The following is a 26,061-nucleotide window of genomic DNA, read 5'->3' as shown; positions in this document are numbered from 1 at the left end:
ACCGTAGGGAATTATGTTTTCTCTTTGTAGGAATAAAGGTTCCAATACCAGCAATCAAGCTACTAGGGCTGTTGTCACAAGCCTTCTTACAATTTATGGCGCATTTTTCAATAAAACCTATGTTTGTGTCCAACCTGCAGATCCCATGCAATAGTACAGCCGAAGGAATTTATTCTGAGCAACTTGTAGTTTCCTATAGTTATTTTCGCACGTTGACTTCCAGGCAGCACAGGAATAAATAAGAGCTGGTCTTACCATCGTTTTATACATAAGCAACTAATTATTCACATTCAAATTCGACTCCCGATAGAGTAGTAGTGTAAACATGAGTTTGTCAGCTTTTTTGCTATATGCAACCAGTACATTAACGTGTGACGTAAAATTTAGTTTACTGTCAAGCAATACGGCCAAGTAACCGTGGCGGACCGAGGTATGACATCGCCATTTATCTCCAAGTCATCACTGAGTGTAGTTCGTCTCCTAGGGAAAAGGATAGCAACATTTTTTATGATTAATTCTTATTTTCTCTTTTTAAAAGTATTTTTCCAATTTTCGTAAAGCATCGTTCAGTCTCTTAATCATAGTGCAGCTGCGTCACGAGGACGAAAACGGGGCGGTGTCGTCCGCAAATGGCGCCAACTGGACATGCTACAACTTTGGCATATCACGCAAGTAAACAAAGAACAAAACCGGTCCCCCTTGTTTTAGAGATAAATCGGTGAGACTTTGTATTATGTCATGCAATAAAACTCATATACGCCACATAATACGCACTAATAAAAACTACAATATGCGCTGAAAAGAGATGTCTCATAGGTTTATAGAGATGGGATCTTTAAGCCTTCGCACCAACAGAGCACTTGTTCCGCTTCTTCTTCTTCTTGGTAATATCTGCACAGGCAGTGATGCCTTTGGACAATAGGGACTTTTTAGTCTAATTGGAAATGTAGTATAACCTCCTTTGGTGACTGCCTTTGATTAATAAAGTTTCCACTTGGTGTCGTCACTGTTTCAACAATGGTTTTGGTCCAATGGCAGCATCATTCTTTATTTGAACTAATGTATGTTCAGAGAAGGTTGTACCATCGGTAGGGGACCACCGTTCTACTGAACCTAGTTCAACTTCAAGTTGGTAATTTTTGTCGACATTCTGAATCTATTGAATAATTCATTATTGTCTTATGAAATAGGTCTCGCCAGGTTATAAAAACCTTTGTTATTATAATTTACCTACCAACCGGTCAGTATACTGAGGTTATATAGCGTTTTTAGCATAAAATTATTTATTAAACCCGCGGCCTAATGATGACCCTGACTGGATGAGTATAAATAAACACGCGAGAGAAAATGCTTTGAGTTCTATAATTAAAAAAGAAATATAATAGAAATTGTTGACTTGACGATTAGAAAAACAACAGACGTCTAGTGTCATAAAAAATATCAATGATTTACGTAAAATTGTTCAAATTTGATTGAAACATTTGAACAACAACTGATTCAAATCGCTCCTCGGCCAAAGTTGAGCAGGTTCATAATTTGAACTAGGTTCAAGAATACATCGAAAAAAGTGCAATTTTTGAATTGCTCTCGGTTCACTAATGAACTGAGTTTAAATCGAGTTGTTGCAACAGGCTCTTGGACTATTTTTCTTTTTCAAATGAGGCCTTTATTATCAAAAGCCGACTACATACTTCAAAAACACGAATTCTTTCAGGAAAGGCAAAAAAGCTGCACTACAAGTTTTGGAAGTAGGGGCCTCAAATAAGATGCCGATTATTTTAGGTTTTTTGCTTCGGAATTACTGGAAGTAGTTGTATTCATGCCGGAAGTAGGAAAAATTTTTCTTCTGCAAAATTTAAATTTCCACACCAGTAATTTTTCATTTCAGGACTTTCCGAACAATTTCATTATATTCTACATTTCTACTGACATTTTCATTTTCGCGTTTCAGACATTATCTCGGAAACATTACACGAATTTTAAAGAAACGTGCAGGGATTATGTGAGTTGCTTCCTAGATGATCTATGAATTTTATACTATCGGATAAACATATGGGAATGAACATTAGTAAACGTAAAATCCCATACACAGCTGTATCTCGGAAACATTACACGCATTTTGATGAAATTTGCATTGATTATGCGAGATTGTTTCCAGAGAGTGCACAATATCTCTCAAACAATTTGTTAGACACTTATGCAATTTTCACGGATTGTACGAGTTCCTATCTAGCTCATCTTCATTGAATTTTATACCAATCGGGTATACATATGCCAAATGAAAAATCCTGTACACAGCTGTATCTCGGAAACATTACACGAATTTTGATGAAATTTGCATGGATTATGTGAGTTTTTTCCAGAGATTGCACAGTACCTCTCAAACAATTTGTTGGACTCTTATGCGAGTTCCTATCTAGCTCATCCTCTATGAATTTTATACCAATCGGATAAACATATGCAAATGCACATTGCTAAATGTAAAATCGCATACACATCTGTATCTTGGAAACATTACACGAATTTTGATGAAATTTGGATGGATTATGTGAGTTTTTTCCAGAGATTGCACAGTATCTCTCAAACCATTTGTTGGACTCTTATGCAATTTTCACGGATTATGCCAGTTCCTATCTAGCTCATCCTCTATGAATTTTACACCAATCGGATAAACATATGCAAATGCACATTGCTAAATGTAAAATCGCATACACAGCTGTATCTCGGAAACATTACGGAATTTTGATGAAATTTGCATGGATTATGTAAGTTTTTTCCAGAGATTGCACAGTATCTCTCAAACCATTTGTTGGGCTCTTATGCAATTTTCACGGATTATGCAAGTTCCTATCTAGCTCATCCTCTATGAATTTTATACCAATCGGATAAACATATGCGAATACACAGGGCCAAACGAAAACTCCTGTACACAGCTGTATCTCGGAAACATTACACGCATTTTGATGAAATTTGCATTGATTATGTGAGTTTTTTCCAGAGATTGCACAGTATCTCTCAAACCATTTGTTGGACTCTTATGCGAGTTCCTATCTAGCTCATCCTCTATAAATTTTATACCAAACGGATAAACATGTGCGAATTGCCAAGCGTAAAATTACACGAATTTTGATTAAATTTATTGGTATTATGCGAGTTGCTTCCTAGATGATCTATGATATGATACGTATCTATATGTACATACTTATCTATATGATACACGCGCAAGCGCGTGCACAAAATGTGAAGAAGCTAGCGGGTTTTTTTCTGGCTTCACACATAAACACATTGGCCATGCTTTTATTGTGTGTTCAAGCCTTTTTCTGGAATGTTAACTGAAATCGAAAACAAATTTTTGGCTCTTGTTTTTCTCTTCTTATTTTCTTACTTGCCTAATATATTTATAATTTTTAATCTAATTAAGTTGAAAGTTTAAAATATAAGATGAACCATGATTTGGATAAATATCCTATCATCATGGTCGTAATGAAAAAAGAATGTGCATTTGGATTTTATTTTGTTGTGCGTTATTTATGTATTGTGTTGAATTACAAATAGATTGATATGAACTTTTCTTAAGGTTTTTTTTCTGAAGAAAATGGTGAAAAGGGGGTTAAGCTTAAAAAGAAGCATTTACAAATTTTCGTGACGCCGCCACAGATTCACCGCGCTTCCTATGGCTTCGGTGCTCATGGGTTTCGTCGACCCGGCCTAGAAGCAGTGCCCACCACAAACGGACGCGGCTTCTTTTTATAACTTGAGCCAACCGGCGGGCTGACAAAAAAGCGCATCTCCCTCCAGGGCCGTCAATCGGCTTTTCCCTCGAGTCGTTAGTGCTCACACAAATTGAAATAATGTTAATGTTGTCTTTACCAAACGAAAGGAGGCCGCTGTTGAGCATAGAAAGTTTGATGGTGTTGGGAATGGAGATGAGGGAGACGGACGGGGGTGCCTTCTTCTTCGGCTTCTCGCCGCGGTGGGTGTGCCTCGGGGCGGATTTGGAGCGGTGCTTGCCCAGCTGGCCGGACGAACCGGCCGCCGAGCCGCTCGGTCGCGACGAAGACAGTTTGCCTCCCTTTTCCTCTCCGGACGACTCGAGCCTTTCCGAGTCGGGCCACGGCACAAACTGACTTCAATTCACGAGGGAAGGACTGCCCCGCAGGCCGGCACACAGACGGCAGACAAACTTCCCCGCGCCCCTTACGAAATTCCCCTTTATATTCCCAACTACCGAAACGCTTCCCTAATCTATTTATTTATTTAATAGTAATAATAATAATACAGTGTGAGATAGATCACCTGATTAAAAAACTTCAAACAAGCAAGAATTTCCGCTCCGGAAAAATCCGAAGTTTTTCCAACGTGGTTCTTCGTTAAAGAAAAGGCATGTTTTTTACTGTTGCACAATGTATTATATATACAGGGTATTCGGCTACTCGTGTTACAAATTTAGCCAGTAGAATCTACAGTCAAAATTTGAACCAAAAAGTCCTAATCAATTATGGTCAGAATCTAAACAGTTTCGGACTTTTTCCCCTATTTTGATTTTTTTAAAATTTTATTTTCACGACCTTGCTTCAAATAAACAAAGATAACGCCAAAGCTAAAAGGTTTTGGACAAATCCGTTGATACCATTGCAAAACTGTTTTGGGGTTTCGAATCCAAATTAAAAAACGTTCAATAAATTCATTCAAAATTTCCTTAAGATTTTTCCTTTTTTCATGTTTTTATTTTTTTAAATCTTTCCACCAACCACGGTTATTACCATTCACATTTTCATTCAAAATTCCCTTAAGATTTTTCATTTTTATATTTCATTTTTTTAACCTTTCCACCAACCACGGTTTTTATCAATTTCTTCATCTTTGAAAAAAAAATTAGTTATATATATAAATTTAGATAATACACCTTTGGTTATATGTTGATCCTGTGTTAAAGGAAGCGAATTGGCGGTTTTTATGAAAATCCTGGACTTGAGTAGATTGAACTGAGACCAGAAATAACTACGTATTTTACATGTATCGTTTGCAGCAATAAATAAAAATTCTTTAAAACAACGTCTGTCTAGAATTCGGGGTTCTGCTAAATCAAATTGATGGTTATATTTTTGCGAGTGCTTTGATAACGCTGTCAAAAGCCGAAATTATCTGCAGTTCCATAATAACGTGATGGACGGATATAAAAATGTACAGGTAAATTCTGATAGCAGAAAGAGTGACACGATTGGAATAGAAATTGCGGAAACAAAGCAGTTTAACGAAACACCATATGAGCATTATTACAAAATGCACAAATTGCTTAACTTACAGATGCGCATATAAATAATCATAACGAACCCGCACAAGCAGGAATATTTACAGAGAACTGCAGAAAGTTCGCGTTAAGCGTTTTACTGAGAGGGCTAAAAGAACCGGTAGGTTCGCTAATGAGAACAAAAGAACTTAAGGATCTCGCTGATGTATTTAACATGTTAACAAACGACTTCCAATTCATAAAACCCTACACATCAGTTAAAAAAAACCAATGCTTCCTCCCAGACACCAATCTTTTAATCAGCAAAATCACAATCAACAACAATCCTCAATACTCCCGATACAACCGCCAACAAAATTTCCCAAAACCTCAATAATTTAATTATAACAATCATAATCAAACAAATTACAAGCCTACACCAATGTCTATGTCAGTAAAACGCACTTAGTTTAAATAAACCACAATTTAATCAACCTCCGTATAACCAGCCAATAACTAGAAACAATAAACATTCGATGAGCAAAATAACATAAATTATCAAGAGCCAACAACTCTACCACAAGATCAAGTTCATTTTTTAGACCCGGGTCAGGCGAACACAAATGCCACTTGATGAACTTAACATATAACGTGTGTGGTGTTTAGTGACCGTTAGTCAATGATTATTCGGAGATCGTGAGATGCGCTCTGGTGTGTCGTAGGTTTTAGAAAAACTTTATCGTGCCAATGGTTCGATCTTTAATGAGATCATCTTCAGGGCTCAAAGTGTTTGTTTTCCGTGTAGATGTGTCATTCTTGTGTGTCGTGGGCACTCTCACACGGAAAACAAACACTTTGAGCTCTGAAGAGGTGAATAAAGATAGAAACGTTGACATGATAAAGAAAATGTTTTTTAAAACCTACGTCACACCAGACCGCGTCTCACGATCTCCGAATAATCACTAAAATATAACGGAAGCCGCCATTTTAAACAATCTCTTAACAAAGGAACAATTTCAAGTCATTACAGCTATGGCATATTATCAGAAAATTATCACATACGTACCACTATCGCAAACATTTACTATTAAAAAACTAAATTTAAAATTCGATATATTTAAATTCCATAAACACTTTGATATCCTTCTTGGTTTAGATAATTTAAAACTATTAAATGTAAACATCGATTTAAATAAAAACTTATTAATCACTCCGCATGTCCAAATAAATTTAAAATTTCATCAAATGTTCCAAAAAGAACTGAATCCCATTTAATAGAAGGACGGTCTATTCAAATAATAGAATTAATTATTTAAATTAATCTTTATGTAAGGTATTGGTTGAGATAAAAAAGTCAGTCACGAGCGGGATTCGAACCCACGACCTTCGGCTAAATACGCCGCTGCTCTACCACTTGAGCTATGGTGACTTCGATCCACTTGGACACCAACTCCCCATCTCAACCCACCTTTTGAATGTTCCTTCCTTTTTGCCATTTTTCAAATGTCGTGTGATCTATTTGATTCTTGGCGACAAATGAAACGGCCACGGAGAGCTTTCGTGATGATATACTTCATTTTACTTATTAAATTCATTATATTTCGTGGTTCGATTGACCAAGCAACATCTTTCGATTAATTAATCTTTATGTAAGGTATTGGTTGAAAAATGGCAAAAAGGAGGTAAAATTCAAAAGGTTGGGATGAGGTGGGAAGTTAGTGTCCGAGAGGATCGAAGTCACGACAGCTCAAGTAGTAGAGCAGCGGCATATTTAGCCAAAGGTCGTGGGTTCGAATCCCACTCGTGACAATGACTTTTTTATCTCAACCATTACCTTACATAAAGATTAATTAATTGAAATAAGTTATTTGGTCAATTGGACCACGAAATGTAATGTATTTAAATTAATTAAAATTTTAGCCAGTTAAAAATTTAGAAAATGGCAATGCAATAATACCATATACGAAGTTCAAAAATTCAGAAATCCTCGAATGTTTGGTAAATTTCAAAAATAATAAGATTATCTGGACAATATTAAACCCTAATGAAAACCCAATAGAATTAAACCCCGTATCCATAACAGCAGAATAATTTGAAAATGCTACCGACGAAGGACTATTAGAAAATAATTTAAATTTATTTGACTACGAAAAAATAAAGTCTGATATAAATAAACTACGACTAGACCACAAACAAATATAGAAGAAAAATTAGCTATTCAAAATTTAGTAACTGGATTTGCAGACATCTTCCATTTAGAAGACCAACCTCTAACATTTACCAACCAAGTGAAACACCGTATTCGAAAGAACGATGAAATTCCGACTTACTCGAAATCATACAGGTATCCACAAATTCTTAAGCACGAGATTGATTAATGACATGTTAAATAAAAGGATAAAATTACACGTTAACGAGACGACAGGAGACGATGTCATCCACGAACTAATAGCAGATTTTTATAAGAAAAACCCCGAACTTGAAAACATGTCAACTATCGTAAATTTAAACGAAGGCGATCTCATGAGCACCGATGTCCATACTATACACTCAACAAATTCTCCTGTTCCAATCCTCCTCATCGTCGAAGGAACCACCATCATGGCGGATTGTCAGAATGGGAATGAGTGGAGAGGGTTCGAGCAGTATGGTTAGGATGGTTCGAAAGGATGGTGTGGAAGGTTTGGAATCTGGATCGGATTAGTTCGTTGACAAAAAGGAATGTTGAGGTCTTTGTGGATAGTGAGGTTAGTAAGATAATAAGGTGTTTTGATAATTCGTCTAAGGACTTTCGATTGGAAGGACTGGATGCACTGGATATTGGATGGCTTGGCAGTACCCCATAGTTCCACTCCCTATGTCCATATTGGTCTTAAATGGTGTTTAAAAAGTACACCTGGCAGACCTTGTCGAAAGCCTGTGCTACGTGTAAGAACGCGCCCAGTCAGTTAAGAAGTAAAATCAGAAAATATTTTAGAGAACGAATATTTGTACGTTGTAAAATCCACGACAATGAAATTATTTATTAGCTTGTCAACACCTCTTAATTCAAAATTTCTATTCAATACCTTCTAAATTAGATCAAATTTATGTAACTGTGATTCCTGAAAATAAGTTTGTACTGAAAGCAACAAAAAGTATTTCTTTAATTTTATTAAACAACAAATGTAAACATTTAAATCGAGGATTCCAATGCTATGAAGACGACGTGTCTTATCACCGATCCAGTTGCATCGAAGAAATAATGCTGAACGAGGCGCCGACTTCCTGCGCACTTGTCAGCCTTCGCACGACAAAAAATCTTATCGAACTGATACAAGAAGTAAATAAATGTTTAATCGTCTTCATTATGGCTAACAAATTAACGATTGTCACTGGTAAAAAAACCGAAACGAAAACACCTCACGATCATCAAAGGAAATCATCTGCTCTATGAATCTCATTTATCAGAATGACATCTAGTAGACTTCCAAAAATTCTGCCTAAAATCGACCTAATAATAATAAATTTAACGATGAACCAACTTTTCGAATCAAATGGAAATTCATCTAAGAAAATATTCTCTACAGATGTACCCTTGAATCCTTGAATATCCTCCCTGCAAATATCCATAAGAATATTAATCAAGAGAATACATTTTCAACTTTTATGTTGTATGGTATGAATCATAATTGTATTAGAATTATTAGTAGGCCTCTGGCCTCTCCCTGATGGTTCAAGGGGAGTCACCCACTTGGTGCCTGAGGGACTCCGAGGTTGGGCTCTGATCGGACGCCATCGACTTCTTTGGTCATTTCGGCGCCCTTCCGTTCCCTAAAACTAGTTATTCTCACACTCACTCACACAATACATACATACTCCTATTGGGTTGTCCGGAAAATAATGCAGGATTTTGGTATTAAACAAAAAAAAAGAAACTAGTTACTTTAAAGCAATGTTCTTTAATCAANATGAGTAATCCTGTAAACGTAAACAGAATATTTTATATAGATTTTTTTTAATGAAAACTTAAAATCCTGCATTATTTTCCGGACAACCCGATATATACAAACCCAATCACACGTGCATATCCTCTGTCTGGAATCCGAGTTGGAGGGTACTCGTTATTCCGCCCCGACCCGGCTTGGCCTGGTGGAGCCTTGAGTTGATATGCTGCATCGCCGCCCAGCCCCTATTCTAACATAAACTTAACCTATGAAATAAATACCCCACTATATACAACCCATTATCCCAATATCTCAAAAACCTAAAAAAATTTTCTTTAAACTCGCTGCCATGCTCGAACATTCCTCCTACAGTCCGGTGGTCTTCCATTTTAGTCCCTATACTGGCCAAGCTGCGACACCCCTCCAACACGTGCGACACCGTGACTGTTATCTTGGCATGCTGGGCACCTGGGTCGACTGGCGCCTACCAACAGGTGCCCATGAGTCACACCTGTGTGACCGATCCGCATGCGGGTCCGGACAACGCTTTCCCTTCGGGATATCTCCTCTGGGCTCCACCGGTTGTCCGTCGGCTTGACGGACACCAGCGCGTCAGTCGAGTCGGCCCAACGACTCTTCCACTTTTCTAATATTATGTTTTTCTCTATTCTCCTAGCGTCGTCAGGCTGCATCGGGGTGGTTTCAACATCATCACTGTGAGGGACGAGAGTACTCGCCCATCATTGTATCAATTATTGTTTTCATAATTATATATTGTATGTTTTTGTCAAAATAAAATAAATAGCAAAAATTCAAAAGATGTTAAAACAGATTCGAATATGGAAAAAATAAGCTTAAATAAAATTAATGTTCGACAATCATTTAAATAAAACTCAATTTCTACTCTACACTTCCCTCTCTTCAGAAAACATTAAAATAGCCTTCAAAAACTATAAAACTATTCACACTCGTTTTTCAAAAATTAAAAACCCCACGCCAGTAACAAATAAGTCTGATGTAATTTACAAAATCAATTGTAGAAATTGTCCAGCAACTTACATCGGAAATACTTCCCAATATATGGATAAGAGGGTAAAACAGCATATCTATGATTGAAAAAAAGCCAAACAAAATCCTACAGCACTGGCTACCCACCATTTATAACGCCAACAAAATTTCGATTTCAATAATCCAAAAATATTAAACGCAGAACAAAACAAACATAAACGTAACTTTTAGAAATGGTTTACGTCAACAAAGATAAACACAGCATCAATTACACAATGGACACATGCAAACTCAGCCGCAGCTACGCTAATATCATAAATCAAATTCAATATCAATAGCATACGTATAACACACAAAATATATAATACAACGTATAAAATAATCATTACACCCCACACATCAAACAAGTCTACATAGCCTAAATCTCCAACAATTTATTTCTCCTTTCCCTAACAATTCCGTCTATAATAATCTTGTAAGGTTAACCAGACCCGAACGACAAGCCATTACCCGTTTTTCTACTGTCGGTCCCTTTCACCTCAAAGAAGCTGACTCCTCAGAGAAATATGAATTTCTATCCCTAATTTCTATCTCTGAAACATGACACACAACAATGACACATCTATGATCTACACAGAAAACACACACTTTGAGAATACAAATACTTTGAATAAACCTAACATTTCTATATTGCATACATCAATGTAAAAATTAATAATCATAGCTTATATGTATTTGTATAATTTAAACAATATTTATAAATGCCAGGCCCTGAAGATGATCTCAATAAAGATCGAAACATTGGCAAAATAAAAAAATGTCTTTCTGAACCTACATCACACCAGACCGCATCTCACCATCTCCAAATAATCATAACCGTCACTAAATACGACACGTTAAAATGTAAATTTCCCTAGTGTTCAAAAATTAAATAATAAATATAAATCGATTAGGTTTCGTGATCCGATTGACCAAATGCATTCTTTTCAATTAATTAATCTTTTAAGTAAGGTATTGGTTGAATTAAAAAAGTCAGTGTCACGAGCGGGATTTGAACCCACGACCTCCGGGCAAATACGCCTCTGCTCTACCACTTGGTCTATCGTGAATTAGATCAACTTGGACACTAACTTCCCATCTCAACCCCACCTTTATCTCAACCAATACCTTACTTAAAGATTAATTAATTGAAAAGAATTTATTTGGTTAATGGGACCACGAAACATAATCGATTTAATAAACAAAATGAAGTATACTTCACAAATGATCTCCGTGGCCATTTTATTTGTCGCCTAGAGTCAATTAGATTACACGACATTTGAAAAATGGCAAAAAGGAAGGAAAATTCAAAAATTCAAAATTATGTATTTATACAGGGTGTCCTTTTTAGATGGCCTGGCTGAATTTCTCTTGAACCAATGACGCTACAAAAAAAACCTGTTTAATATTTTTAGTCTAGTTTCAAATTTTTACCTTTTTGGAGAAGAATTATACCGGGTACCTCAGGGCTAGTCCGACGTCACAATTTCAAATATGACCCTATACATCCTAAATGATCATTTTGAAGAGGTTTTTACGCCGAATACGATGTTGCAATAGGATTTTAAATTGGTCAAAAAATGACAAAGTTATGGCAAAATGTTTGGGGAAAAAAACAGTCATTTGGTTTGCTATTAATTACTCATATATCATGTTCGAACCGTCTGCTTTGCAAGATGCAAATATTTGCTCTTTTTAACCATTCTTCACCGGTGCTCAGAGAAATGGATTGACAAGTATTTTCTATCCTTTGACGCAGTTCTTCAACTGAGGTTGCTGGATTATGATTAACGTAGACACTATTTTTTAAATGACCCCGCAGAAAGTGGACTTCAATCGGGTGACCGAGGAGGCAAACGGATCGGGCCATGAGGTCCTATCCACCTATCCTGGATGTGACGATTCAAATAACGTCTCACCTGCAAAGAATTGTATGCGTGGCATCCATTAAACTGGAGAATCGTTCTTTGTCGTTGTTTTGACCGCCCTCAAAAAAATGAGGAACTGAGCACTATTTAAATTATTTTCGTAGAAATAAGGCCCAATTAATTTATTTGTGTCGTGCGAGAAGTTCACACCAAAGTTGATATTGTGAACCACCTGATTATGACAATAATATGAAATTCTCGGATTTTCCTCTGCCCACGTTCGAAAATTCCAACGGTTTAGTATGCCATTTTAGAGGTGAACTTGGATTCATCAGTCCGTAGCGAGTATGGAAGAACGTTTTCTTCAGCCTCCCAAATCTGATATTTGTGCAAGGAACGTTTGTCGCCTATCATAATCAAAGTCCCGTAGTCCCTGGGACAAGATGAGAGCGATGCGGCTTAAAATTGGATGTCCGGAGCATATCTCTAATTTTATTTTTTGAAAAACCTAAAACCCTTCCAACATTCCTTCAGAGAGGAGTTCAGATATACACTAACACAGGAAAATATTCAGCTCCTCGTCGAAATTACGCTGCCGGTTTCTTTTTACCTTTCTTTGTCATTTTTTGACCATTTTAAAATCGGATTGCACCATTGTTTTCAGCTTAAAAATCCTTTAAAATGATATGCCAGGATATAGGTTGTGTCTTTGAAATTTGGAAGTTGAACTGGGCCTAACATACCCTGTATAATTCTTCTACAAAAAAGGTAAAAATTTGAAACTAGACTAAAAAATATTAAACAAGTTTTTGCTGGTAGCGTCATTGGTTCAAGAGAAATTCAGCTGAGCCATCTAAAAAAGGCACCCTGTATAAATACATATTATTTAGTGTGAGTCAAGAAATGAAATTTTAATATTTATTACTTAATTTTTGAACAATGAAGGGAAATTTATATTTTAATGTGTAATATTCAGTGAGGGTTAAGTAATGAATAATTAGAGATCGTGATATGCAGTCTGGTGTGATGTAGGTTCAGAAAAACATTTTCTTTATCGTGCCAACGTTTTGACCTTTATTGAGATCATCTTCAGGGCCTGGGATGTATACAATTTTTTAAATTATACAAACACATATAAGATATATTTATACAAATTTTATTCTAAATTTGTTTGTTATAATTTACTATAAATTTTATAGGGTGTTCAACATTGGGTATATTAATCCATATATGTTTACTACTCATAATTGACTGTATTATTCTTTTTATCTAAGATCTTAGTTAAGATGAAACAGTTAGTGTTACAAGCAGAATTCGAATCTATGACCTTCGGCTCAATACACTGCTGCTCTAACCACTTGATTTATCGTAACTAATAAAAGTATAGAAGATATGAAGAAGTATAGAAAAAACAGCAAATAAAGGAAAATTCAAAAGGTTTTAGGTTGAGATGGAGAGTTGGTGTCCGAACGGATCAAAGTCATGATAGCTCAAGTGGCTAGAGCGGAGGCATTCTGATCTGAAGGTCATGGGTTCGATTCCCACTCGTGACACTAACTTTTTCATCTCAACCAAGACGTTAGATAAAAAGTATAATTAATTAAAACAATTGTATATATTGTTGTGCTTATGCTATGTTGAGCGATGGTAGAGTGAAGAAAACAAGTAATAGTGCCAGTGTGCCTGAAAGAAAAGCTAGAATAACCATACCAAAATAGAAACATAGACTAATCAGAAAGATAAATGACCTTAGGAAGAAGATCGGGAGATAATTATAATAAATTAGATAATTTTATAAGATTATATATTCCACCAAAATATGTTAGATCTTGATAATTTCTCATAAAATACAATGACAAGATGAAAAGAAAGCGGATCAGGTGAAAGAAGGAACCATTTAAAGCAAGGACACCGAGACAGGATTAAAAATATGTTGCTAAAATAGGCGATATGAGTGTTGATGGTAATAGGCAGTGTAAAAAATATGTAAATCTATGCAGTCTCATAATTGAAGGGTGCAGGGAGGAGGAAAAACCAACTTTCTTTTAAATACTGAAATTGAGATTAAAGTGCCATCCAGTTGCTCTTGATGATTACTTACATACAATAAACCGTTAAGAGGGAAGAAGTTTGTCAAAGTGAAAATGAACGGTGAAAATTTGCTGCACTGGGAAAAAAAAGAAGTTGGTCCGAATGGCAGGAGGAAAAAAGGGGTGTGTCAGGTGGCATGCATTCATACAGAATTCAAAATAAAAATTGGCCTCTTTTTATATATGTGTACTATCTAGTACATTGTAGAAAATGTTTTGAATCTATAAAAGTTGTATTCTTGGTATGCAGAATTGGAGTGTGCTAAAAATTTGGGATTAATCAATCTCCAAATAAAATTGGAGGTCCCTTCTTACCCTTAACACCGACTAAGAGCTTCACAAGTAAAACCACAACCATTTGAAGTCATTAAGTTCTCCCAAAATATAATCGGATACTGGAAAATATTCACAAACCCTATATGCCATTTTCTCTGACCTAGTGGTTCAAGGTCCAGCCTATCAAAGAATTACTGTGTGTTGCGCAGGATTGATTTTCCACCGATCGACCTACAATGGATCTTCGGTCTCCTACAAAATATTGAGGAAACTAACAAAACTGTTCTTTCGATTCATTCAAGAAGGCGAATTTCATTTCCCTAATTGCTTTCTGCAGCCAAACAACATGATCTGCAAGTCCTTCAGAAATTTTGTTCTCCAAAAATCAACATTATTTTTCAATTTTTAAGGCCATGATAAAAATATATCTTTTAATCAATTGAATTTTTATTGTGTATTCTTAAATAAAAAGTTTTTTTGTAAGAAAAACTGTTATAATTTTATTGACATTCCTGATTTTTCCCTCTAACATTATCACTTTGGTTTAATTAATTGCTGTAAACAAATCTATGAGTAAAAAAATAACAGTGTGCTGAATAGATGTTTTTCCTCTTTAAAAAGTAAATAAATAAAAATAAAATAAAATAAATAAATAAGAATTTTTAAAGATATATTAAGTATTTATAGGTGAGTGGTCCAGTTGGAGGTGCCTGGTGAGTCTGATTTGTGAGCACCTAGGCTAGGTACACACATTTTGCCCCAGGCAGTAGGAGGAATGTGGACTTTTCCATAGTGCACTACATGTGATGTAAATGGTTTTTATCCACATCCCTCACAAAACACCCTGAAATACAAGGAAGAATGATTCCATTAAGAGCTGAGGTGCTTCCTCCATCTGTCCATCCGAGGAATGATGCACAAGTGGGCAATAGCAATCTTTCTCTTTTTTCCATTCTTTTTTGGTACTTAGGTCTGTCTTGAAATTTTGTTTGAATTTAATCACCTTGTTCATGTTCACATTGGGGGCCATGACTATTCGATGATCTTTCATTTGGCTGCTATTATAGCCTCATTTAAATTCTAGCCCTGTTGGAAGGTTCTTTTTAATAATATTATTAATGGTTTTCTGTGCTGCACCCCAATATGGTGGCCAGGGATTAGTCCTGATATCTTCTTCATACCAGCTGCAGGACATGTTCAAAATGATCCAGTTATACCAAAACTTGCGAATCTCTATATTTTTGTGAGTTCTTTCTGTTTTGTTATCTGTTTTACTTTCACACTTTATGAGCATAGGTCTCACCATCATGGTGGACATCGAGAGCATTTCATCTCCAGTTATTTCTTGTTATCCTTCTCCATACCATTAATGACCTTGGTCTTTGAATGCCAGTGTTTTGTCTAGTGTAACACCCACATCTACATCTCAACCCTTGAAAGTAACAATCATCGCATAGCAGCAAAGAAGCTATTAAATCTTCACACTATTAGGTGAAGTGAAGGTGGAGGGTTCTTTGAGCTTCCACAGCAAACTCAAATGACATACCCTATCAAAGGTTGAGCCACTTCAAGGATAGCATCTGGGCCGTACACATTGTCATACACAGATGGCTACTAATTGTTGATAAGAGTAGAGCATAGTTATATGCAATGAAAGATTACATGGGTTTGCCGTTCCCTCTATCTGCAGGGATTAAATTGATAGAAATGATAAACGTGGGGGTGGGTATGTTGTTTAATATTTTTTAAAAAGATAGTTCTTACTTACAGTGTGTTGTTTTTATCAGGTTGAAGGAGTTACACGTACCTTTCTCAACACGAATTGTAAGAGTGAACCCGCCGATCCCCTGCCAACATAATGTTCCAATGAGAAGCAGGTTTTTATTGGCACTCAATTGTGAAAGTGTGAAAAAAGTGAATTGCAGCATAGATAAATAATATCTTCATAAATACTGTAAGAAAATAATTTTAAATTAGTAGATTAATTTGTACGTTTTAATTATTAATTAATAAATTAATGGTAAAATTAAATATTAAATTTGTTGAAGTTGTGATGAACGGCCAAGAATGAGATATTTCAGAAAAATACCTTTTTCCTTTTTTTTGTGATATTTCAACCATTCCTCTGATCATCTTCAGGGCATAAAGTGTGGTACTCTTCTTGTGGTGTCATAATGGTTTTGTGGAAAATTGTAGAGAATTTGTAATCAAACAAATTTTCTAAATTTAAGGACTGTCTAAATTAAACAAAACACAATTTCAATTTAAATTGAAATACAACAGCATTTTTTTTATTTCTTTGTGGGATTTTTTGGGGGGGGGTTGATGCAGAAATTTACCCTCCACTGCGACCTAAACAGGTCTATTGTGGAACCTCTATAGCTTATAGTGATACGTTGGAAAGTGCACTGTTCCTTACAAAACTGAGCACTTTCCTTGGTGCCTCTTTTTGGATCTCCTTGGGTGTGAGAAAAGTAGTACTGAAGTTCAACAAAACAGGCAAATTCTTTATATTTGCAAAGGATATGTGCTAATGTCTCTGGTTCTTCATGGCATCTTTCAACAAAATAACGATCCAAGCACACAGTAAAGAAAACAAAAGAATGAATGCTGTACAATGTTTCCTGGCAATTCCAAACGCCACCACAGTCTCCGGACATAAATACAATAGAACACCTATAGTTTCTGTTAGACCTAAAAGTAATAAAACAATAAAATAAAATAAAAATATGTTGAAAGAAACTTTATCAGAGGAATGGCAATTGGTCAAGAAATGAGACAAAATCTTGTTTCATCGATGTCAAGGAGGCTACAGGCTGTCATAGATGTGAATGGTGTGATGGCAAAGTATTAGTGGTACCTAGGTCATGAAAACCTTATAAGTAATAAGCAAAGTGCCGATTCTTTTTTGAATGGGTAAAAGTGATCTTTTTTAACGTAACTGTTGCATTTTGTAAATTTTCAATTTTTTGTTAATTATGTATTTTTCTAAGTATTTTATGAAATATTTTTAAAAAAAATTTTGTTTTTTAAAACTGGAATCTAAAAAAAAGTTGTGTGCCAATATGTTTTTTGAACCACAGTAAGTACCCGACATCACCCCCTCCCTTGTATATGTAATATTATAATACAATAAACAATTTCTATTCTATTAATTTAATTTTTATTTTAATTAATTAATTAAAAGACATACAAATTAATCACTAATTTAAAATTATTTTCTTACAGTATTTATTAGGATAGTATTTAATTGTGTTGTAATTCAAGTTTTTCGTATGTTAAAAACCAGCTTCTCACTTTTTTTTCGATAAGGTTTAAGTTGGGACTACATTGAATTGGATCCCATTCCACGTAGTCACTAATGATCCTTGCCGTGCAGTGTCGTGCATAAAAATAAAACCATCGCCAATTAGTGTCATATTCACCACTTCTTCTGATATCTTCAATGCAGCGTGCAGCTGTTAAGGAACCCTCGATGAAGATCAAGTTTGCGCGACCTTCCATAGAAATGCCAGCCAACCATAATACCACCACTTCCATAGCTTCTTCGGAGTGAAAATACTGTAGGGATAAACCGTTCATTTGTCCTTCAGAAGACCTCAAACAAAACATTGACCCATCTGAAAACAAGATTTTAGTCCATTCTTGCTCAGACTGATTGATGTGATTTCTTGTCAAACTTAATCGAGCTGTTCTTTGCCTTGTAGAAGTTCTAGACCAGTGGCAGGCCTTCTCGAACATAATCCACCTTCTGAAAGTCTTCTCTTAACAGTAACTGACATTACATCGTTTTACTGCTTTGAATGTACTCTATAATCGACATTTTACCGCTGTTGAGATCAAGCAACATCTTCATCCAACAATGCTATGATTCTAGCTAAATCTATATCAATTAAAAACATCACTCAAACAAATTTGAAACTCAAATATTGTACAACTTAAGAAAAATCAAACCACTGGGACGATAGAAAGAAGCTTTACAAAAAACCAACAAAGAAGAGACTATTCAAAGATTTATTTACAAAATCTAATTGTAAACACAAGTGGGAGATTTTATCTCTGTTTTATTTACCTCTAGTCCTTTAACACAGATCATATGTTGAAAGATAATTAATAAAAGATTGCCTAAGAGATAATTAAAAGTATTAAGGGTGGCCACTTTTTTTGCCTCTCAGTGTATATGTGAAGTAATTTGAACCACCGTTGGACATGATTGTTACATAAAAATAGAATTTTGTCTGGTTCTACCATCAATCACTGAACATTAGGGAGAACTGGTAAAGCCACATTTTTACCATTAGTTTCATTTGCGACATGGATTTTTTTATTATTATTCATAATTAGTAAAGAACAAATGGAAATTTTACATTAATTTTTGGTTCGTGGAATGATGTATAGTCAATTATCAGTTGTCAATGTTATTTGTGTGTATGTGTCCAAACTAAATGAGCCAAAAATAGTAATAATAAATAAAATAATTTTGTTTACATATTAAAAGAATCAATGAGGTAACATTACATACATTTTTTTTCTAGTAAGTTAACCAATTTTTGGTTAATCCAATAAGTTCCGTTATGTGCTTCTTGCTGCACCTAACAGTACTTGGCTAAGTCATTACACCAGTGTGTAAGAGGTCTCTCCATTACCTTTTTTCTATCCAAACTCATGTGCTTATTCTCTTGGTTTCTTCATCCAATAATCTACTCTGTTCCTAGCAGCCTTCTCGGCATCTCAGCGTGTGAGAGGTCACCTCTTTATCCTTTTCAGTCAAAATTCAAATCTGCAAGTTCTGTTCACTTCCTCGCGCATGGTATCAAGAATAGCTTTCCCAGGGAGCATAACATTTTCCTAGCATTACTATTAATTAAGGTTTTTAGTTGAGATGAAAAAAAAGTTAATGGCACGAGAGGGATTCGAACCCACGACCCTCGGCATTTTTCAAATGTCGTGTAATCTGTTTGGATTCTCGACGACAATTGAAATGGCGACGGAGAGCTTTAGTGAAGTGTTTTTCGTGACATTTGAAAAATGGCAAAAGGAGGGAAAACTCATAAGGTGGGGTTGAGATGGGGAGTTGATGTCCGAGTGGGTCGAGGTCACGATAGCTCAGGTGGTAGAGCAGCGGCGTATCAAGCCAAGGGTCGTGGGTTCGAATCCCCCTCGTGCCATTAACTTTTTTTCATCTCAACTAAAAACCTTAATTAATAGTAATGTATTAATTGGTCAAGCGGACCACGAACTTAGTGAATGTTCCTAGCAATTGCGAGGCGGTTGCATGGATATAGTGGTCTCTGTCACTTCTAGACATAAATGACATTGGTCATCTTTCGATAGGTGTATTTTTTTTTTGCTTTGTTTTGGAACATTCAGCAAAAGTACGGACCTATGAAATATCAAATTCCATTTTTTAATTTTTTAACATGACTAGAAATTCAGAATCATTAAGCAATAAATAAATAACGAGTAACGAGAGCAACAAAGATTGATCAATACAAAAAGTACTAAGAATAAAAAATTCGGTACGAAAACAACAACAACAAAGGATTACAACAACATGAACCAATAAAAGTGCAGACCTACCAAATAACAAATTACATTTTGACAAAACTAACAATTTGAAGAGACAAACTAATAAATAAATAACAAGTAAAAGATGCAATAATTAACTATCATCTAACTACAAGAAATACTACAGAATAAATAAAGATCAAACACTCGGGAAGCCAATAGCCGTCCTACGAGGAGGGGATCCCCGCCGGCCGCAGAACGCCAGCCCCGGGGAGGCTCTCGTCCACAATTTTACACAATTTAAAAGGCTACTGTTCTTCATAAAACAGGTGTTTCAGGAGGATGTGGATACAAACCATTTACAAAATATAACTCATGGTCCTATGGAAAAGTCTAGATGTATTTTTCAAGGTGGTATTTCACTGGAGCATGTCCTGGACGTATAACAAGAGATTTTAACATATTCATTTTCTTTCTGGTAAGTAAGGCTTCCCTTGGTTAATCTGATAAATTCTATTATGTACTGTCCAAATCAAAATGTGTCCAGTCTAACTTACTCACTGTCTTTTTCTTTACTTCTTTCTCTTTATCCCTACCTCTCTCTCCCTCACTCTCTCCACCCACTCTCGCTCTTTCTTTCGCACCGTCACTTACTTGCTCTCTTTCTTTCACATACTTCCATTCTCTTGCTCTCTTACTCAGTTGCTCTCTCTCACTCACTCTCTGCCTATCTTCTTATCTCTCTCGCTCGTTATCTCTCTCTCTCTTGCCCTCTCGTGTTTTACGAGCCTAATTCCTTTTCCAATTTGTTTTCGATTTTTTGGGGGTTTTCTGGAAAACTGCGTGCTTTATGAGCCTAAGTCCTTTCCCAATCGACTCAGCAGGTCGATTTACATCGCAAAAGACAATTTTTTTTGGGGGGGTTTCTTGAAAACTACGTGTTTTACAAGCCTAATTCCTTTTCCATTCGACTCGAATTGGTAGAATTCGAGCATTGTTCTTTCAGTGTTTTCAAATGTTTAGACCAATTAAGAGTAAGATCGAAGATTACCCCTAATTATCGCACAGAATCAGCAAAGTCTACAGGTGTGCCGTGAATTGTAAGTGACATATTAGTATAAGGCCTTCTGTTTGCAAAAAAGGACCGCCTTAGTTTTTGACAACGAAATCTTGAAACAATTTTTGGTTAGCCAATCCGAAGCAGCATTCAGTGCTTCCTGTATACCTTCCTCCATTACACCTAAATTTTGTCCCTTTAGATAGATAATAATGTCATCAGCATAAAGCGTTATCTGAATTGGTAAATTTATTTTGTTAGTTATATTATAAAGTCCTATGCAGAACAACATGGCACTAACAACCCAACCCTGTGGCACCACATTTTCTTAGATAAATTCTTTAGATTCAGCCGTCCCGTATCTCACTCTAAAACGTATATCAGATAGAAAATTTACAATAAATTTTAGCACATTACCATTAATACCAATTGCAATAAGTGAGTTTATTATTAATCGTCTCCATGTTCGATCGAATGCATTTTCTAGATCCATTGTTAAATGCATTCAGAATGCCAAACTCTAAACCAACTATGTTGTCCACTGTAGACACATTCCATTTCTGAAACCATTTTGCCAAGAAGACAATGAATTATTTGATTCAAGAAACCACTGGATTCTATTAGCTATTAATTTTTATACTAGTTTTCACAATGAACAAGTCATTGAAATGAGTCTATAACTAGTTACTAACCTTCCTTTTTGGTTTTTTTTCTATAATTCCTTTTCCAATCGACTCAGCAGGTCGATTTACATCGAAAAGGACAGTAAAATTTTTTTAGATTTTTTTTTCTCGAAAACTACGTGTTTTACAAGCCTAATTCCATTTCTAATCGACTCAGCAAGTCGATTTACATCGAAAAAGGCAATACATTTTTTTTCTATTTTTTTTGTTTTTCTCGCAAACTACGTGCTTTACGAGCCTAATTTCATTCCCAATCGATTCAGCAGGTCGATTTACATCGAAAAAAAAAATCAAAATTTTTTCGATTTTTTGTGGTTCCCCCCTCCGAAAACTACCTGTTTTACGAGTCTAATTCCTTTTCCAATCGATTCAGCAGATCGATTTACATCGAAAAAGGCAATAAATTTTTTTCGATTTTTTTTGGTTTTTCTCGAAAACTACGTGCTTTACGAGCCTAATTCTTTCCCAATCGATTCAGCAGGTCGATTTACATCGAAAAGGACAGTAAAATTTTTTAAGATATTTTTTTCTCGAAAACTACGTGTTTTACAAGCCTAATTACATTTCTAATCGACTCAGCAAGTCGATTTACATCGAAAAAGGCAATACATTTTTTTTGCCGGGTGACCACAAGGAAGTATTTTCGGGCCCATCATATCTATCATATGCACCGCAGACATTCCAACCCTTTCCGACACTATCTTTATCACCTATGCGGATGATACCGCCATCCTTTGCTCTCATAAAGAATTTGTCATGTCAACCAGATATAGTCGTAACATACATGTCGGCCCAAGTCAGAACAACAACAATTTTTGTTTCTTAATTGTATTATATTCATCAATCCATATACACTGACAGGAGAAAAATTCCACCCAATTGATTTTTTCACTCCGAAGAAGCTATGGAAGTGGTGGTATTATGGTTGGAAGGCATTTCTATGGAAGGTCGCATAAACTTGATCTTCATCGAGGGTTCCTTAACAGCTGCGCGATAAACTGAAGATATGTTTTCAGAAGAAGTTGTGAATGAAATGAATATGCCACTAATTGGCGACGGTTTTACACTGACAGGCAAACAATTCCACCCAATTGATTTTTTTCATTTTCTTGATAAGAGAAAATTCCGCCTTTAATTTGTCTCATTGTTTTTACCAATAAATATTTGTTTATACTATGTTTTAAATTGTAAATATCAATGAGAGGTAAATACGCTTAATCAAAAACAAGAATAGAAGATTTTTCAATGTTTACTTTTAAAGGGATTTAGAATTTTTATTCATTCACATTTGAATTCTGAAGCAATAAACTGTTTAGTTTTCATCTTTGTTTTCTTAATTTCAATTTTTAAACTTGAAAATGCCACTTAGCATTTTTGCATTGTGGTGTGGCACTTATTGATAATGGACGTTCCATCAGGTATGCGGCTGTCGCAATCGGAGTTCCCTACGAAACATTGCGAGGTGTCCAAATTTCTGAACGCACTGCTCGAAGAAGATCAAATCAGTATGGACAGATGGCTTTTCGCCTCGTTATAGGACCAGACCATACAGAGAAGCACGGCTCGCATTTGCTCGAGAGCACAGACATTGGTCTTTGGACTATTGGTCTGCTGTACTTTTACAGATGAGTGTAGATTTGCTCTACGATCTCCAGATGGGCGTGAAAGAGTGTGGAGAAGGCGAAATGAAAGGTACGAAGCTTGTAATTTTTCCCAGAGCCAACCTTTTCGACGTAGCTCAGTGATGGTGCGCGCGGGAATTTCAATGGTCGCACAGAGTTGGTCGTTTTTCGTGTGTTTGACGTCCACTCGCTATCTGGATGAAATTTTGGAACATCATGCGTTGTCTAACCTCGATGAAATCAGCGACTATCCCATTCTAATACCCATCCACATGTAGTTCGCATACTACAAACATACCTTCAACAACATAACAACAGGGTCTTAGCCCGGCTAGCTCGTTTTCCAGACTTGAATCCCATCGAACATTTATGGGATAACCTCAAAAGACGAAGAGAACTTCCATCACTTCCTGATACTCTCCACAATCTTGAAAGGACTCTTCGTGAAGAATGGACTAACCTCCAGTAAAGAGACATTTTCAGACTGGTAGAAAGTATGCCGAAACGTCTTCGAGAAGTAATTAAGGCAAGATGAGGAAATACGCGATATGGAAATGTTAGTTAAAAATCTAAAACAAAATTAAAACAACTTTTATCTATCCGTCTTTTTAATTTTATTATTATTTTTTAAAACTTTTTTAGACAAAGACTCAATTAATAAACGTTAAGAAATGTTAAACTTTAATTAATTTATACAAATCAAGTTATATTACAAGTGGGTGGAATTTTTTGTCTGTCAGTGTATTTCTACGTGACAATTCAACCCCATAGGATCATCGGCGGCTATTTGGAACGGTCTTCAATTCACCGTTTGGAAAGGCCAGGATGTAGTCCCGACTTGTACCCTATCGAACACTTTTGGGACGAGTGGTGAAATAGGGTGAAATGTCGCCCGCCCGGTGATGACAGAGAATTTGGTGGAATTCTCTGGAATCCAATGGCGCTGTTAGAGGAATATGAAAATATTTCACAGCACTAAATTCAAAAACTCAGCGGTAATGAACGCAAGAGAAGGAAATATTCCTTACTGATGTGTGGTGTCTAGTGACCGTTAGCCAATGATTATTCGGAGATAGTGAGATGCGGTCTGGTGTGACGTAGGTTTTAGAAAATACATTTTATTTATCGTGCCAACGTTTCGATCTTTATTGAGATCATCTTCAGGGCCTGGGATTTATAAACATTGTTTAAATTTTACAAACACATGTAGGATGTGAAAAAATGAATTTATACAATGCTAGAAAATTTTAGATAAAAAAATTTACAATGCCAGAAAATTTTAGATTAAAAAAGGAATTTATACAATGTTAGAAAATTTTAGATTCAATCAAAGTATTTGTACTCACTCAAAGTGTTTATTCTCCGTGTAGATGTGTCATTCTTGTGAATTGTGTTGAGAGTGCCAGTCAGATATTGATGTTTTATGTTTATATTGGATTTTGAAGGGGTGGGGAAAAATTGGGATAGAAAGACATTTTTTATATGAGAAGTCGGCTTCTTTGAGAGAGCTGGATAAAAGAGTAAAGCAACTTGTCTATGATTACAAACACAAACATAACTTTTTAGAAATGGTTTACATCAACAGAGATAAACACAGCATCAATTACAGAACAGACACATGTAAACTCAGTCGCAGCTACGCTAATATCATTAATCAAATTCAATATCGACAACATACATATATCATCACATCACACAAAACATATAATATAACATATAAAATAATCATCACATCCAAACTTTCTACATAGCCTAATTCTTCAACAATTCGGCTTTTCTTTCCCTAATTATCCTCGTCCATATAATCCTGAAAGGATAATCAGGCCGATCCATTACCCACGTTTTTTTCCCATTGTCGGCTTCTTTCGCCTCAAAGAAGCCAGCTCCTCATACAAAAAATATCTTTCTTTCCCGACTTCCTTCCCCACCCCCTTCAAAAGCCAACATATATAAACATAAAACAGCAATCATCTACATCTACATGGAAAACAAACACTTTGAGTGAGTACGAATACTTTGATTGAATCTCAAATTTTCTAGCAGTGTATAAATTATTATTTTTTAAATCTAAAATTTTCTAAAATTGTATAAATTAATTTTATTTTCTCACCTCCTACATGTACTTGTTAAATTTAAACGATGTTTATAAATCCCAGGCCCTGAAGATGATGTCAATAAAGATTGAAACGTTGGCACGATAAAGAAAATGTTTTTCTGAAACCTACATCACACCAAACCGCACCTCACGATCTCCAAATAATTATTCCGTACTGAGTTGAATAATTTTCTTAATTGTTTCCACGACAAGATTTTTGGGAGAATTGTTTTACTCAGTGTCAGTTTTATTTTTTATTTAGCTATATCTGGTATTTTTCTGTAGTAATATCAAGTTAAAAACGAAAAATAATGCTCGTCAGTTTTCCAAAAGTTGCATATCGCTAAATCCGCTGAGTGTCTGCGATTCAGCAATAACTGGATCGAAATCGCCGGAGTTTGAAAGCGGATTTCTCCAAAGTCAGCGGGTTTCCTCGCAAGGACTTCCTCGGGGCGTTGCGCCTTTGCGAATCGGCAAAAAAAAAAGAAAAAAGAAAAGAAAAAAAAAGATCAAAATAGAGAGAGATAAGATAGAGATAGATAGATAGATAGATAGATAGATAGATAGATNGAGAGAGAGAGAGAGAGAGAGAGAGAGAGAGAGAGAGAGAGAGTGAGAGAGAAAGGAAAAGAGACAGGAGAAAGGCTAAAAAAGGCGGG

General features: G+C 35.7%; 1 protein-coding gene across 1 annotated transcript in view; it reads right to left on the bottom strand.

The window, feature by feature from the left end:
• LOC106661252 (receptor-type tyrosine-protein phosphatase kappa) overlaps window positions 1–4,108 on the bottom strand; it is a 77,427-nt gene extending 73,319 nt beyond the window's left edge. Inside the window, exon 1 of the mRNA XM_014384533.2 lies at window positions 3,871–4,108. Within this exon, the coding sequence (XP_014240019.1) occupies window positions 3,871–3,898 (28 nt within the window). The 5' untranslated portion in view covers window positions 3,899–4,108. The remainder of the gene's footprint in view (window positions 1–3,870) is intronic.
• Between the last annotated feature and the right edge of the window lie 21,953 nt (window positions 4,109–26,061).

This window comes from Cimex lectularius, unplaced genomic scaffold, assembly GCF_000648675.2.
Source record: "Cimex lectularius strain Harlan isolate CLEC.00 unplaced genomic scaffold, Clec_2.1 scaffold60, whole genome shotgun sequence".
NCBI lineage: Eukaryota > Metazoa > Arthropoda > Insecta > Hemiptera > Cimicidae > Cimex > Cimex lectularius.
The sequence above is the reverse complement of the archived record's forward strand: the minus strand, read 5'-3'. Positions and strand labels throughout refer to the sequence as shown.